The sequence below is a fragment of the Grampus griseus genome (genome assembly GCF_964374135.1).
Source record: "Grampus griseus genome assembly, chromosome: 21".
NCBI lineage: Eukaryota > Metazoa > Chordata > Mammalia > Artiodactyla > Delphinidae > Grampus > Grampus griseus.
The window spans coordinates 29570423-29582940 of record NC_139015.1 but is presented as its reverse complement, the minus strand read 5'-3'; the positions used below and the strand labels follow the sequence as shown (position 1 = coordinate 29582940).

Genomic DNA, 12518 nt, shown 5'->3' with positions numbered 1-12518 from the left:
AAGGAGCTTTGTGTGCAATGGCTTTTGCTGCCAGAGCAAGTGTGGGTTTTGTGGCAGCTGCCGGCCTCCGTTCCTAATATAGTCAAAAGGTCCGAATCCTCTGGCCCAACACCTGTTAGCTAGAGGCTCCCCTGAGCTGACCTTCCCTTGAGCTGTCTCTCCCACATATGCACCCTGTGCATCAGACCCATTGCAGGGCTCAGACCCCCCAGTGCTAAATCACTTGAACCCAGACACCTCCCATGACAAACTGCCCCCCACGTGGATGGGGGCTGCTGGGTTTGTGGCAGGGGGGCTTGTTCAACGGTTCCGAGGGAAAGGGGTAAGGCTGCCCCAGCCAGAAGCAAACGGGGTGTTCCTCCGGGAAGCGGCCACTCTTGGCAAAGAGCTGAGTGTGTGGGGAGGGGACACTCTGGACGCACAGGGGTCCTGGGAAGGGCCGGCTGCCCCCCTAGGATGGAGAGAAATGAACCCTGAACCGCTTAATGCTGCTGCAGCTGCTTCCTAACTTTGCCTCTTTCTTCCTTTGCCCTCTGGAGGAGTGGGGTGGAGAGGAAGCGATGGGGGTGCCCAGGTAGCCAGCCGTCTCCCGACTGACCCATCTTCCCATTCCCCCCTCCCCAGCTCCGTAGCCCCTGGGATGCTGCAACTCAGTGCGGCTGGCATAATGCCCTTTGTCTTTCCCCCCTCCCCCCCACCCCGCTTCCTCTTCCCGGCCCCTGTGGCGGCAGCAGCCCAGCCCTGGGGAGCCCCCGTGGAAGTGGAGTCCCTCCTGGTCCACCCCGGTGACCTGCTGCAGCTCCGCTGTCGGCTGCGGGACGATGTTCAGAGCATCAACTGGCTGCGGGACGGGGTGCAGCTGGTGGAAAGCAACCGCACCCGCATCACGGGGGAGGAGGTGGAGGTGCGGGATTCCGTGCCCGCCGACTCCGGCCTCTACGCCTGCGTGACCAGCAGCCCCTCGGGCAGCGATACCACCTACTTCTCCGTCAACGTCTCAGGTTGGTAGCAAAGCCCGCCCTCCCCCTCCCTCAGACCCCCTGCCCTCCAACCCTGTCTGCTGGTTTCGGGGGGGAGGCAGGCCCTCTGCCCGGCTGTGATCTGCCCCTACTCTGCTGCAGAAGCTGCTGCCCACTAACATCGCTCCCTGCCCGCCGCGTGGCTTAGCTCTCAGGGGTGACCCGTGGTGCCGGCCTCAGGCCAGAGAGCAGGGGCTTCCGGGACCTACCTCGGAGGTGATTGCGGACACATCGGGGGCAATGAGACACTGTGATTTCTCCACCACAGCTTGCCCAGTCCTCCGGGTGCTACGAGGGCCGAGGCAACTTCCACCCTCTCACTCCCTGGCCATTTGGACTTGGTACTGGGCTTAGTAATTAGCACCCCCGAATACGTGGTGAGGTCCCCGGGTGATGGGGGATGACCCAGGTGCGCCGCCGTATCCACGGCTTCCAGAGCTGTTAGGGCAGCCAGGGAACCCTAGGGCTCTGTGACTTTCGGGATCTGCCACTTGTAGGATGCGACTTGTACAAAACCTTAGGATTAAATAAGGTGGAGCTGGAATTGTCTTTATGCCGTTTGTGCGTCCCCGGGTGCGGGCCTGGCATCTCCTCCCCCGGGTGTCATCTAGAACCTGCCCCTAACTGAGGGACTTGCCTCCTTTTTTTCCCTCCAGACCCCCAAAAGCACTAGAAAGGACTGGAAAAAGATCTGGCATGAACCCTGATTGGTGACCACATGCTAAAAGGGGTGGATACTTGTTGGGGACAGGTGTTGGCAGCTGCGGACTGTGTTGTGGGCTCCCTGTCTGCTCTGGTTAAGAAGGGCAGCTCCCAGACCTCAGCAGATGCGTGCTAGGAAAAATCCAACTCTACGTCGTTCAGCCCGTGGCTTCGGAAATGGCTTCTGGCCGCAGTGCCTAGATCTGGGTTTCCAAAGGAGGACACAGGTTCCCTGGCTGCTAGTTCTGAGACCCTGCGCATCCAGGCGATGCTGAGTTGAGTGAGCCTCTGAATGCAGGGTGGAGTTAAATTGAAGAGAGCCCACCTGCCCGCCGTGGAGCTGCCCAGTGTGAAGGCTTCTTCTGGGCAGAGGAGGGCAGGGCGTCGGGGTCGGTGGAGGAGGGCAACACGCACAGAGCGTGCAGTTCTTAAATAAACCGTGTCTCTCCCTCCGAGGGACAGGCACTAAGGGAGGAGTGGGGCCGGGGGACAGTATGGGGAGGGGTAGCTGCGGTCATCTATAACTGGACTGGCCTTTGTGTTCCTTGGGTGGTTGTTGATTGGATGGGAATCTCGCCAGCCCCTGTTCCCTTGGAGGGACGTCAGTACCCCTTTCTCCTTCCCGTAGATGCTCTCCCCTCCTCGGAGGACGATGATGACGATGATGACTCCTCTTCAGAGGAGAAAGAGACAGATAACACCAAACCAAACCGTATGCGTGAGACACTGTTTCCTACCTTACTGCCCTTTGGGCCTGGGTGTTGGGTTTGAACGGGAAGAGGGGCGCTCGGGTGATTGTCTGGAGAAGGGGAGGAGGGGGCATGTGGGGTCACAGTGCTTGGCCCTGGGATCCCTCGGGGGTCCGGAGCAGTGCAGGCGTCATCCACAGGTGGTGGGCGGGTGGGCGGGAGGGCGGAGGCCCTCGCTCCTGAGCCTGACCAGGCCCTGCCCGTGTCTCTCTCTTTCTCTCTCTCTCTCTCTCTCTCTCTCTCTCTATCTCGGCTCTCCCCGGGCAGCCGTGGCTCCCTACTGGACGTCGCCAGAAAAGATGGAAAAGAAACTGCACGCGGTGCCAGCTGCCAAGACAGTGAAGTTCAAATGCCCTTCCAGTGGGACCCCGAACCCCACGCTGCGCTGGCTGAAAAATGGCAAAGAATTCAAGCCTGACCACAGGATCGGAGGCTACAAGGTACCTGTGTTGATATGAAAGTTAGAATCAGGGGAACAGGAGCCGCTGCTTAGAAAATCCCTCTTTATATGCTTTAATTGTGTTAAATAACGCTTTCTATCTATAAAATTAAAAATCTTTCAAATACAAAAAAGTGTATATAAACTTAAAACTCTTCAGTCTTTTTTTCTGTGTATACCTACGGTTTTTACTTGGACGATCACGTCTGTATAATTTCTTGTCAGTTGTTAACATTATAACATGAATCTTTTGTCATGTGTTTGAAAGATAATTTTTCATGGCTTTATAATATCCCGGTATTAAAATGTTCCATAATTTAATGAACTATTTTGCAATGCTAGTTACTTTCCAGTTTTTCACTGCTGTAAATAATGTTGCGGTGAATATCTTTGTGCTTAAGTCTATGTCAGCATTTTAAAATATTCTTCTTTAGGACAGATTGAGGGAAGTTACTAGATCAAAGTGTAAGCAGTTTTTAAGCCCTTGATGCATGCTACCCAATTACTTGTTTTTCCTGATAATTAGGTAATTTTATCCATTCATTCATGTATTCATTTATTACATGAACATTTCTTGAACACATGTCTTTCCAGAAAATGTACTAGGCAACAGAGTTCAAAGTACAATGGGAAGACATAAAATTTTACTGTGATATTTGCTCTAATGGAGGATGATGTAATCAGTTGAGGTGCGATTTTATTTTTTATTTTATTGTGGTAACAGTTACTTTCTCAAAGAGAAGATGAATTTTCCCTCCCATAGCAGAGTATGAGAATGACAAGCTCACTCTACCTTTGCCAACAAATTTGATAGATGAAAGTATCGCATTGTTCTCTGTGGGCTCTTTTGCTTAGTAACGAACTTAGAATTTTCATGTGTTCATAAGCGATTTCCATTTCCTGTTGTGGGAATTGTTTATTCGTGTCCTTTGCCCGTTTACAATTCCAGGAAGAACATCTTCATCTAATCCCTGCTTTAAAGTCTCTGATCATTCTTATCGTTCCTGTTTCTCTTCCATTTCACTTAGCTGCTCTTTTCTCATTATTCTTGTATAAGAAAAGCAAAGGAGATCAGAAAAAATATGGAAACTGTTTAAATTAATTCACCCAACACTTGCTGTAGGCAAGGCTCTGTGCTCTGAGTCTCATGAGGCAGTATCCTGCCCATACAGAATTCTGTCTAATAGGATGGCAGATATCCATGGGCACTGCACCTGCAAGGTACAGAGGGACGGAGAGAACAGGTTTGGCCGGAGATGGGGCTGGAGGAGATGGACTTCGAAACGAGACGTCAAGGGCGGGCAGGGCTGGACTCGTAGCGGGGAGCTGTTCCTGGCACAAGAACAGGGTGGACAGGGGTGCAGGGTTGGGGAAGTTCCCAGTATATTTGGGAGGGTGCAAAAGGCACATTTGTACAGATCACGATGGCCTTGGCCTTTGTGGGGAGACTTTCTGGGTCCTCACACCTGTCTGCCTGATGCCTTCTTGCAGAGTATAAATGGGCTGGGGTCACTGTGCAGCTGGGCTGCGTCCTCCGTGCTCTGATTGGAGGGTAAGCGCCTCGGGGCACCAGCACCGCCTCTTCCTCCAGACCCGCAGTAGAACCCTTTGGCGTGTTTCCGCTCAGGTCCGTTATGCCACCTGGAGCATCATAATGGACTCCGTGGTGCCTTCTGATAAGGGCAACTACACCTGCGTCGTGGAGAACGAGTATGGCAGCATCAACCACACCTACCAGCTTGATGTCGTGGGTAAGAAGGGACAGGAGCAGGAGCTTAGAGGAAAGAGCAGGGACGCTGAGAAAACAGCCTGGAGCCAGGTTTACTTAGGGTTGGAGTCCGGATGGTGTGGCATTTATTAGTTCTGTCACCTGCCTCTCTCCTTACCTGTAAGTAGAGGTGGGAGGATGAGCCAGACCACAGATTCATTGTAAAGTGACAGGTGCTGTTGGTAGTCCCTCCTGCAGGAGGTGACTGGAGTAGTGGTGGTAAACTTAGCTTAATAGTAGCTGTCACTGCCTGGATGCCAGCAGTCTGCTGGGTGCAGTAACTACACCACGGGCAATTCTCCTGGCATCCCTGCAAGAGAGGCACTGTTGGGCTTCCCTGGTGGCGCAGCAGTTGAGAGTCCGCCTGCCGATGCAGGGGACACGGGTTCATGCCCCGGTCCGGGAAGATCCCACATGCCGCGGAGCGGCTGGGCCCGTGAGCCATGGCCACTGAGCCTGTGAGTCCGGAGCCTGTGCTCTGCATACAGGCCACAACAGTGAGAGGCCCGCATACCGCAAAAAAAAAAAAAAAAGAGCTGTTGTTCCCACTGTACGGAAGAGCAGACTGAGAGGCTCAGAGAGGACAGGCCCCAGGTGAATGCAGACTCCAGGCAGTGCATGAGACACTAGGAAGAATGTCACGCCTCTGGGTGCTGTGACTGCAGCCTCTTCCTTCTAGAGGTTCTGAGTCTCATTCTCTAGCAACCTTAAGGTAAAGAGTTTCCCAGCCAGCATTCTGCTTCGGCTTTGAGGCTATGGTCTTGTAAAAAGAAGCTTCCGGTCCAGGAGGTCTGGGGTTGGGTCTGAGGTTCGATGTTTCTCACAAGCCGGTGATGCTGCCGCTGCTGCCCTTGGACCACACTTTGAACAGCAAGCGTCTAAGTGACTGTGATTTTAGCTAAGGACGGGTAGGCTGGGCCGAGGTCCGGGAGTGCTTCTCTTTGGTGGCCTTTGGGGTGCCCTCTGTCAGCATCTCAGCCAGGAGCAGCCGTGGCAGAGCCTGACGAGCCTCTCCCCTCCCTCCCTCCACAGAGCGGTCCCCTCACCGGCCCATCCTGCAGGCAGGGTTGCCAGCCAACAAGACAGTGGCCCTGGGCAGCAATGTGGAGTTCATGTGTAAGGTGTACAGCGACCCGCAGCCCCATATCCAGTGGCTAAAGCACATCGAGGTGAATGGGAGTAAGATTGGTCCGGACAACCTGCCTTATGTCCAGATCTTGAAGGTAATCCCTGGCCCCAGTCTCCGTGGGCTGGGCTCTGAGAAAGAGGCCTGTATCTCCCGGGGCCCAGGTTGCTGGGGTCAGGCTCAGGGCCCACGATGCGGCCCCATCCCTTCTCTTTGGATACAGGCTCCATCTTAAATGGGGACCCAGCCACATTCCGCAGGACCAGTGGCAGGTCACGGGTGGAGGCGTGAGGGGCACAGAGGGCTGGGGGTGGGCATTGCTGGTTTCTAAAGAGCATCAACAGTGACTGTGCCCGAGCTTTGGGGTCAGCTACTCCAGGAAGGCGTTGGCATTCCTGCTTTTCCATTGCCCATGACCACAGCCTTTCTAGGCAGCATCACCCAGTCTCTGCCCTGGTTCCCAAGTCACGTTCTTTCTGGCACGTGGGCTGAATGACAGGCACGGCTTAGGTAGGGTTGGAAGAGCAAAGGCCACAGGTCAGTCCTCAGCGGTTTCAGGAGTAATTGGCATTTTCTTCCTTTTTCCTCCCACCGCCAGACTTTGATTGTCCCTGAATGCTCCATTAATCCAGGGAAGCTAATTGCCTAATTCTCCAGTGGATCTTGCAACAGGAAGTCACCAGAAGCTGGGAAAGTGGTTTCCCTCCTGGTCCCAGCATTAGACCTCATCCTCCCGGGCTTGGCCATCCCAGAGATTTACCGGCCACCCTGCTCTTCACCTCGGGTGCTGAAACTGCCATGTAGGAAGCGGGGTCGTGGCCTTGGCCTTGGCCTTGGCCGCCCTCTCCATTCACAGTCCCTGCCCTCGTCCTGGAGGAGGGGGCTTAACACCAACAGAACGTTTGCTTGGGGGCAGTGATTTTTTTCTTTAGTTTATTTTTCGGTCAACTGCTCTGGACTTTCAAAGTCCGCTTGTGTTGTCCTGACAAGGGGAAGATGGCGAGTCTCACTCCAGCCTCCCTTTGCCTTAGCTCCTGGGCCTGCGTGGGAGCAAAATACAGCCACATCTCAGTGTTGGCCCAACTGATGGCGTGTCGTTGGTCTGTTCCAGCATTCGGGGATAAATAGCTCGGATGCGGAGGTGCTGACCCTGTTCAATGTGACAGAGGCCCAGAGCGGGGAGTATGTGTGTAAGGTTTCCAATTATATTGGTGAAGCTCACCAGTCTGCGTGGCTCACAGTCACCAGACCTGTGGCAAAAGGTAACGGGGAGCTGGAGGGGCCCCTGTGCTGGGAGTTCGATTGAGGCCCCAAGCTGCTGGGGCAGGTGGGGAGGCCAGCGCCCCACTCCCCCTGTTACCCTGCTGTGTTTCTAGTGCCCGGAGCCATGGAAAAATACCCGGCCTTGGGAGGCTGGTTTGGTTTGGTTCTGTGTTGGTGTCGCCCCCTCTGTGCCTTGTGTGTGTTCCTTGGCTGTGTGTGGGGTGCGTCCCGGCTGGTCATGCAGACGGAGGGTCTGAGTGATGGAGACAAGAGTGGACCAGCGTCCGCGGGCGTGTGTGCGTGCGTGGCTGCCGCCCTCTCCACCCCTCCTGTGTGTGCCCTCTGGAAACCAAACAGCCCCCCACGCTCCGGGCCCCATTTCTCCATGCGCTCGCCGCCGCATGCCGGGCCGGGCCGGGGCTGCCAGCGTCTGGTGATGGGTGTAACCAGCCATTCGTGTCGTCTCAGGTCTGCCGAGTTCCTCCTCAGGGTCCCACTCTCTTCTTCTAACAGGTCTCGCGCTGCCTGGTGGTTTTTGTTTGTTCCTTGTTGCAAAGGAGACGCTGGGGAGCATTTCTTCCTCTGGTTTTTTTTGTTTTTGTTTTTGTTTTTTTTTCCTTTTCCTCTTCCTCCCTCCCTCCCTCCCTCTGCGCCTCTGAGAGGTCTCAGGTCCCGGGCTTGTCCATGTTGCTTCCGTTGTCTCTTCTAGACGGCCGGAGTTAATACCACCGACAAAGAGATGGAAGTGCTGCACTTAAGGAATGTCTCCTTTGAGGACGCGGGGGAGTATACATGCTTGGCGGGTAACTCTATCGGACTCTCCCATCACTCTGCATGGTTGACCGTTCTGGAAGGTATACACTGTACTTCTCCTCTCGATGTCCTGCCCTCGCCATGGGCACGGGGGGAGCATGCATCGCGGGGCTGGGGGAGACACAGAGCTGGGCTCCGAGGGCCAGCAGGTGGCCCCAGCAACCTGTCCGGCTCTGCAGGTCGAAGCCTCTCGGTTCACACAGGTGCTTTCCTCGTGATGCGGGAACGCAGAGGTGTCCCACCTGTGTGCCTGCCTCTGGCTCTCCCCTGGGCCAGTGCGATGCATGCCTGGGATCTGGATTTAACCTGCAGCTGGGCTCTCCTCCAGGGCAGGCTCCTTCCCTCCTTGGGTCCGGCGGCCTTCCTTAGCTTGTCTGATCCTTGACCGCCAGCACCCCCCGAAAGTCTCAGAAGGGCCCGCTCCCCCTGTAACTGAACGTAGGCACCCTGGAACGAGGGGCTTGCTCTTGGCAAGGATCGTGCTCTCCTAACTCCCATGCTGCCACCTCACAGTGAGCGAGGTTCCACCCAGACCCAGACAGTGGACTGGAGCTGCATCGAGCGAGTCCTTTCCCAGGCAGCACAGGGGGCCTGATGGTGCCCATTTATCCTCCTTGGCTCCGACGTTGCCTCTCTCCAGAGGGGAGCTGTGTGCACTGGTCCAGGAAGGCAGGAGCCTGCAGCCTGCTCGGGGTGGTGGGCTGGTGCCTCTGCAGGGCCTGCACGTGGGCTGTGCGCTGTGCTGCTCTGGTTCCTGCAGACTCTGTCCTCTTGTCTCCTCTCTCCCTCTCTCCTCCTCTGATAACACCCCCGCTGGAGGGAGAGAAGCGTTCTGTTTTTCTCCTCGTCGCTGTCTTTGTCCCGTGTGTGCTCCCAGTTGGTTGTCTGTGTTTCTCGACGCTGGGGAAAGAGAAAAACAGAACCGCTTCTCCTTGTTATCAGCACCGCCGGCCCCTCGTCGGGCCTCGGGAGGTTCCCTTTGGGCTCCTTTGGGGTCATGCCTGGGGCCTCCCGGGGGAGGTCCTCGGGGTGCTGGCCCCTGTGGCTGGCGGGGGTCTTTAAAAGGGGAGGAGTGGGTGGAGAGCTGTGGGGGGAGAGGGACCCTCCCCTCATGGGGAATGTGTGTTCTGTGAAGTGGTGCTGGTTGGAACCCTCCCAGCCTCCGCGTGGGAGGGAAAGGGGGCTTAAACTGCACGGGCTTCTGTGGGGATGGGAAGGGCGAGATTCTAAACGGAGAAGAGAATAAAACAACCCCCCTCCACGTCCTTCTTCAGCTTCAGGAGTTAGACCTGTGAGCAGAAGTCTTAAGGGAAGTTTACGTTTTCCATCTTTAGCAGTCCAGACGTATTTGGAAATGAAGTTAGTTTTGCCTGTGGTTTGACGGGGTGTGGATATTTCCACGTCTGACCTGACACAGGTGACGTTAGGTGAAGCTGAGAGACGAAGTCAGGATACACACTGGTTTTCTTCTTCCCTTCCCTCCCCTTCATTGTCCCCATGCTGTGAGCGCCACCAGATGCCAGGCGCTGTGGCCTACACACATGGATGAGGTGCCGTCTGAGCCCTCAGGGTACTTGTGGGCTGTCAGTGATGAAAGATCGATGGACGGTTCAGCTGTCCCCTGTGATAGGGGGACACAGTGCTCAGGCGCTGCAGAGAAGGGCCGAGTTCTCATGGGACACTCTGCAAGGCATCTAGGACAAGTGAGTTCTCAGCCGTCTCTGGCAGGGCACCAGGTACCCTTCCAGCCCAGCCGTCCCGCTGAGCAAGGAGGGCTCCTGAGTTCATGAGGATGGACTTCGGGTAGCAAGATACAGTCCATCCCTCTTGGGATACGAGTCAGGATCAGGAAGCCTCAGCGATCACAGAACGTCTGATGTGTGCTCAGTGCCAGAGCCCCAATCCTAGCTGGGACCTGGCTTGGTTCTTCTCTGCCCTGAAGATTCCCGGAGGAAAGGAGATGGGTGTTGAGTTTCTTATGGAGCTGGGACCCTAGTGGACGGGCCCCGCCCCGAGCCCGCTAACACCCTGTTCGCACTGACCCAGCCCTGGAAGAGAGACCGGCGGTGATGACCTCGCCCCTGTACCTGGAGATCATCATCTATTGCACGGGGGCCTTCCTCATCTCCTGCATGGTGGGGTCCGTCATCATCTATAAGATGAAGAGTGGCACCAAGAAGAGTGACTTCCACAGCCAGATGGCCGTGCACAAGCTGGCCAAGAGCATCCCTCTGCGCAGACAGGTAACAGAAAGTAGATGGGGGGTTTGCACACTCTGCCGTATGCTGTGCGCCATCCCTGTGCCTCGGGGCCTTCCCCGGGACCCTCTAATGCCCTGTCCTCGCCACGGTGCCCAGCCAACTGCTTCGGGCTTTGGCTTCTGGGCCAGGGCAGGAGAATGTCCTGTCCCAAGGGCTCCAAGTCAGGCTCCAAGCTGTTCTGGTCCATGAGCCCATCTTACCCCAGCCACGGTGACCTGCTCACCCGGCATGTGGACTGGAAGACGGTTCTAGCTGGGCTGAGTGCACAGCTGGTACTGCGAGTTTGAACTGCCCCAGGGCCCATTAGAGGTGCCAAGGTGGGGAGTCCCCTGGCGGTCCAGTGGTTGGGACTCCACGCTTTCACTGCCAAGGGCTCGGGTTCGATCCCGGGTCGGGCAGCTAAGATCCCACAAGCCACGGGGCGCGGCCAAAAAAATTAAAAAGTGAGGAGAATAGAGGTGCAAAGGTACAGAGTGGGGGAGAGGACCTGAGTTGGGTCCCAAGATGCCCTCCCTCTCCTGTGCACCCCTCATCCCAGAAATGGAACGGAGGGTGAAGGTGTGTGAAAGGAGGCCACCTTCGCTAAGAGCTGGGCTAATTCTGGAAGGAGCTCTGGGAGTCAGGAATCCCTAATCCGGGGCAGGGTTTTCACAAAGAATGGGGACGAGAATAGAGTTGCTACTGCAATGGTAAGATACACAATGTCAGTCTGGAACGCTCATGTGAAAGGTGAGTAAATCAAAGCCCAGAAAGGCTAGTGGGGAAAATAAGTCAGTTTTAGAACCTAGGTCTTCCAACCCCCGGTGGCCTTTCTGCCGCTCTGTGCTGGGGAAGGAGCATCAGATGACAGGTACATACTTCTGCCGTTGGCAAAAAGCCCTAACTGGGGATGAGAGGAATCCCCGTCCCCGCTGGAAGGGTGACCCCACGCTTCCCCGTAGGTGTCGGCCGACTCCAGCGCATCCATGAACTCTGGGGTCCTGCTGGTCCGGCCCTCGCGTCTCTCCTCCAGCGGGACCCCCATGCTGGCTGGGGTCTCTGAATACGAGCTTCCCGAAGACCCTCGCTGGGAGCTGCCTCGGGACAGGTAACCCTCTCCCCTTTCTGGGGAACCCCCGCTCGTTATTCTGACGCTGGCAGTGGTGTGTGCTCCGACCTTCCAGGGAGCGACGGTGCACCAGGTGCATCAGAGACGATGATTTCTACCTTCTGCTCTCGGTTGGGGGGGCGACGTGGAGGCGGGGAGGAATGGGGTGTCCTGTCAGGTTTGAACTTCACCGCCCCCGGCTTATACCACCACCCTTTGTTTCCCCGAAAGACTGGTTTTAGGCAAACCCCTGGGAGAGGGCTGCTTTGGGCAGGTGGTGTTGGCGGAGGCCATTGGGCTGGACAAGGACAAAGCCAACCGGGTGACCAAAGTGGCTGTGAAGATGCTGAAGTGTAAGTGATGCTCGTGTCCCTGCAGAGACAATCCCTTCCCTTTCCACGCGGGCCATTGCACACCCGCTGCATGGCCTGCTTAGGGAGGTCCGGGAGTGGGGGGCATTCTGCACCCCAAGATCACTATGCTCTCACTTTGTTCCTTGGCATCCACCTGGGTCGTCATCAGGTGTTTATTCTAGATCCCGTTGCCAACTGATTTTCCTGACGTAGCCTCTGCCCTACTCATTACCACTTACGGCGACACCGGCTCTCGTAAGAGGGATGGGAGGATAAGTCTGGATGTGAAAAAGGGAGGAGAGAAGCAAGTCCCAGAGAAAAGGGACCCCTGGGTGCTCACTTCATCCCCTCCCTGAGTTTTTCTCCTGTCGGCCTCCCTTCCAATGCAAACTAGTCTCAATTCCCTTCTCTGACTTGTCCATAAAGCGGATGCAACCGAGAAAGACCTGTCAGACCTGATCTCCGAAATGGAGATGATGAAGATGATCGGGAAACACAAGAACATCATCAACCTGCTGGGGGCCTGCACGCAGGACGGTAGGCGCTGAGCCCGCAGGCTTCCCACCCGTGTCGGGAAGGGGCTCAGGCGGGAACCCCGGGCTTCCTGCTGCCTGTCTGTCGGGGAGCAGATAACTAGCTGGGGTGTCAGCGACCCGGCATCTCTCAGCCACGCTTCGGGAAGTGGGTTGGGAGGAGAGTTTGGTTTAGCAGTAGTTGGAATGTGTTTCTCAGGGTCTGGGCTGGTGCCCATTGGGGTTCATACAGGTACCAGCATTCACACACACTGTGTGGACAGGAACAGCTGAGTTACTGTGGTCTAGGTTAGGGCTCTTGCCCCCAGCTTTGCTTGGGAACTTCCTGGACTGTGCAGGGGAGAATGATTTTGCTGGGTTTCTTTGGGGAGTTGGAATGAATTTGCGGGGTTCCCTAAAAGGGGA

At 56.1% G+C, this 12518-nt stretch overlaps 1 protein-coding gene across 1 annotated transcript in view; it reads left to right on the top strand.

Annotated features, from left to right (window-relative positions):
* The window catches only part of FGFR1 (fibroblast growth factor receptor 1), a 47238-nt gene that overhangs the window by 32299 nt on the left and 2421 nt on the right, over positions 1–12518 (top strand). Inside the window, exons 3-12 of the mRNA XM_082680323.1 lie at positions 735–1001; positions 2350–2439; positions 2738–2910; positions 4537–4660; positions 5710–5900; positions 7776–7920; positions 9926–10129; positions 11083–11227; positions 11459–11580; positions 12007–12117. Of these exons, the coding sequence (XP_082536449.1) occupies positions 735–1001; positions 2350–2439; positions 2738–2910; positions 4537–4660; positions 5710–5900; positions 7776–7920; positions 9926–10129; positions 11083–11227; positions 11459–11580; positions 12007–12117 (1572 nt within the window). The remainder of the gene's footprint in view (positions 1–734; positions 1002–2349; positions 2440–2737; positions 2911–4536; positions 4661–5709; positions 5901–7775; positions 7921–9925; positions 10130–11082; positions 11228–11458; positions 11581–12006; positions 12118–12518) is intronic.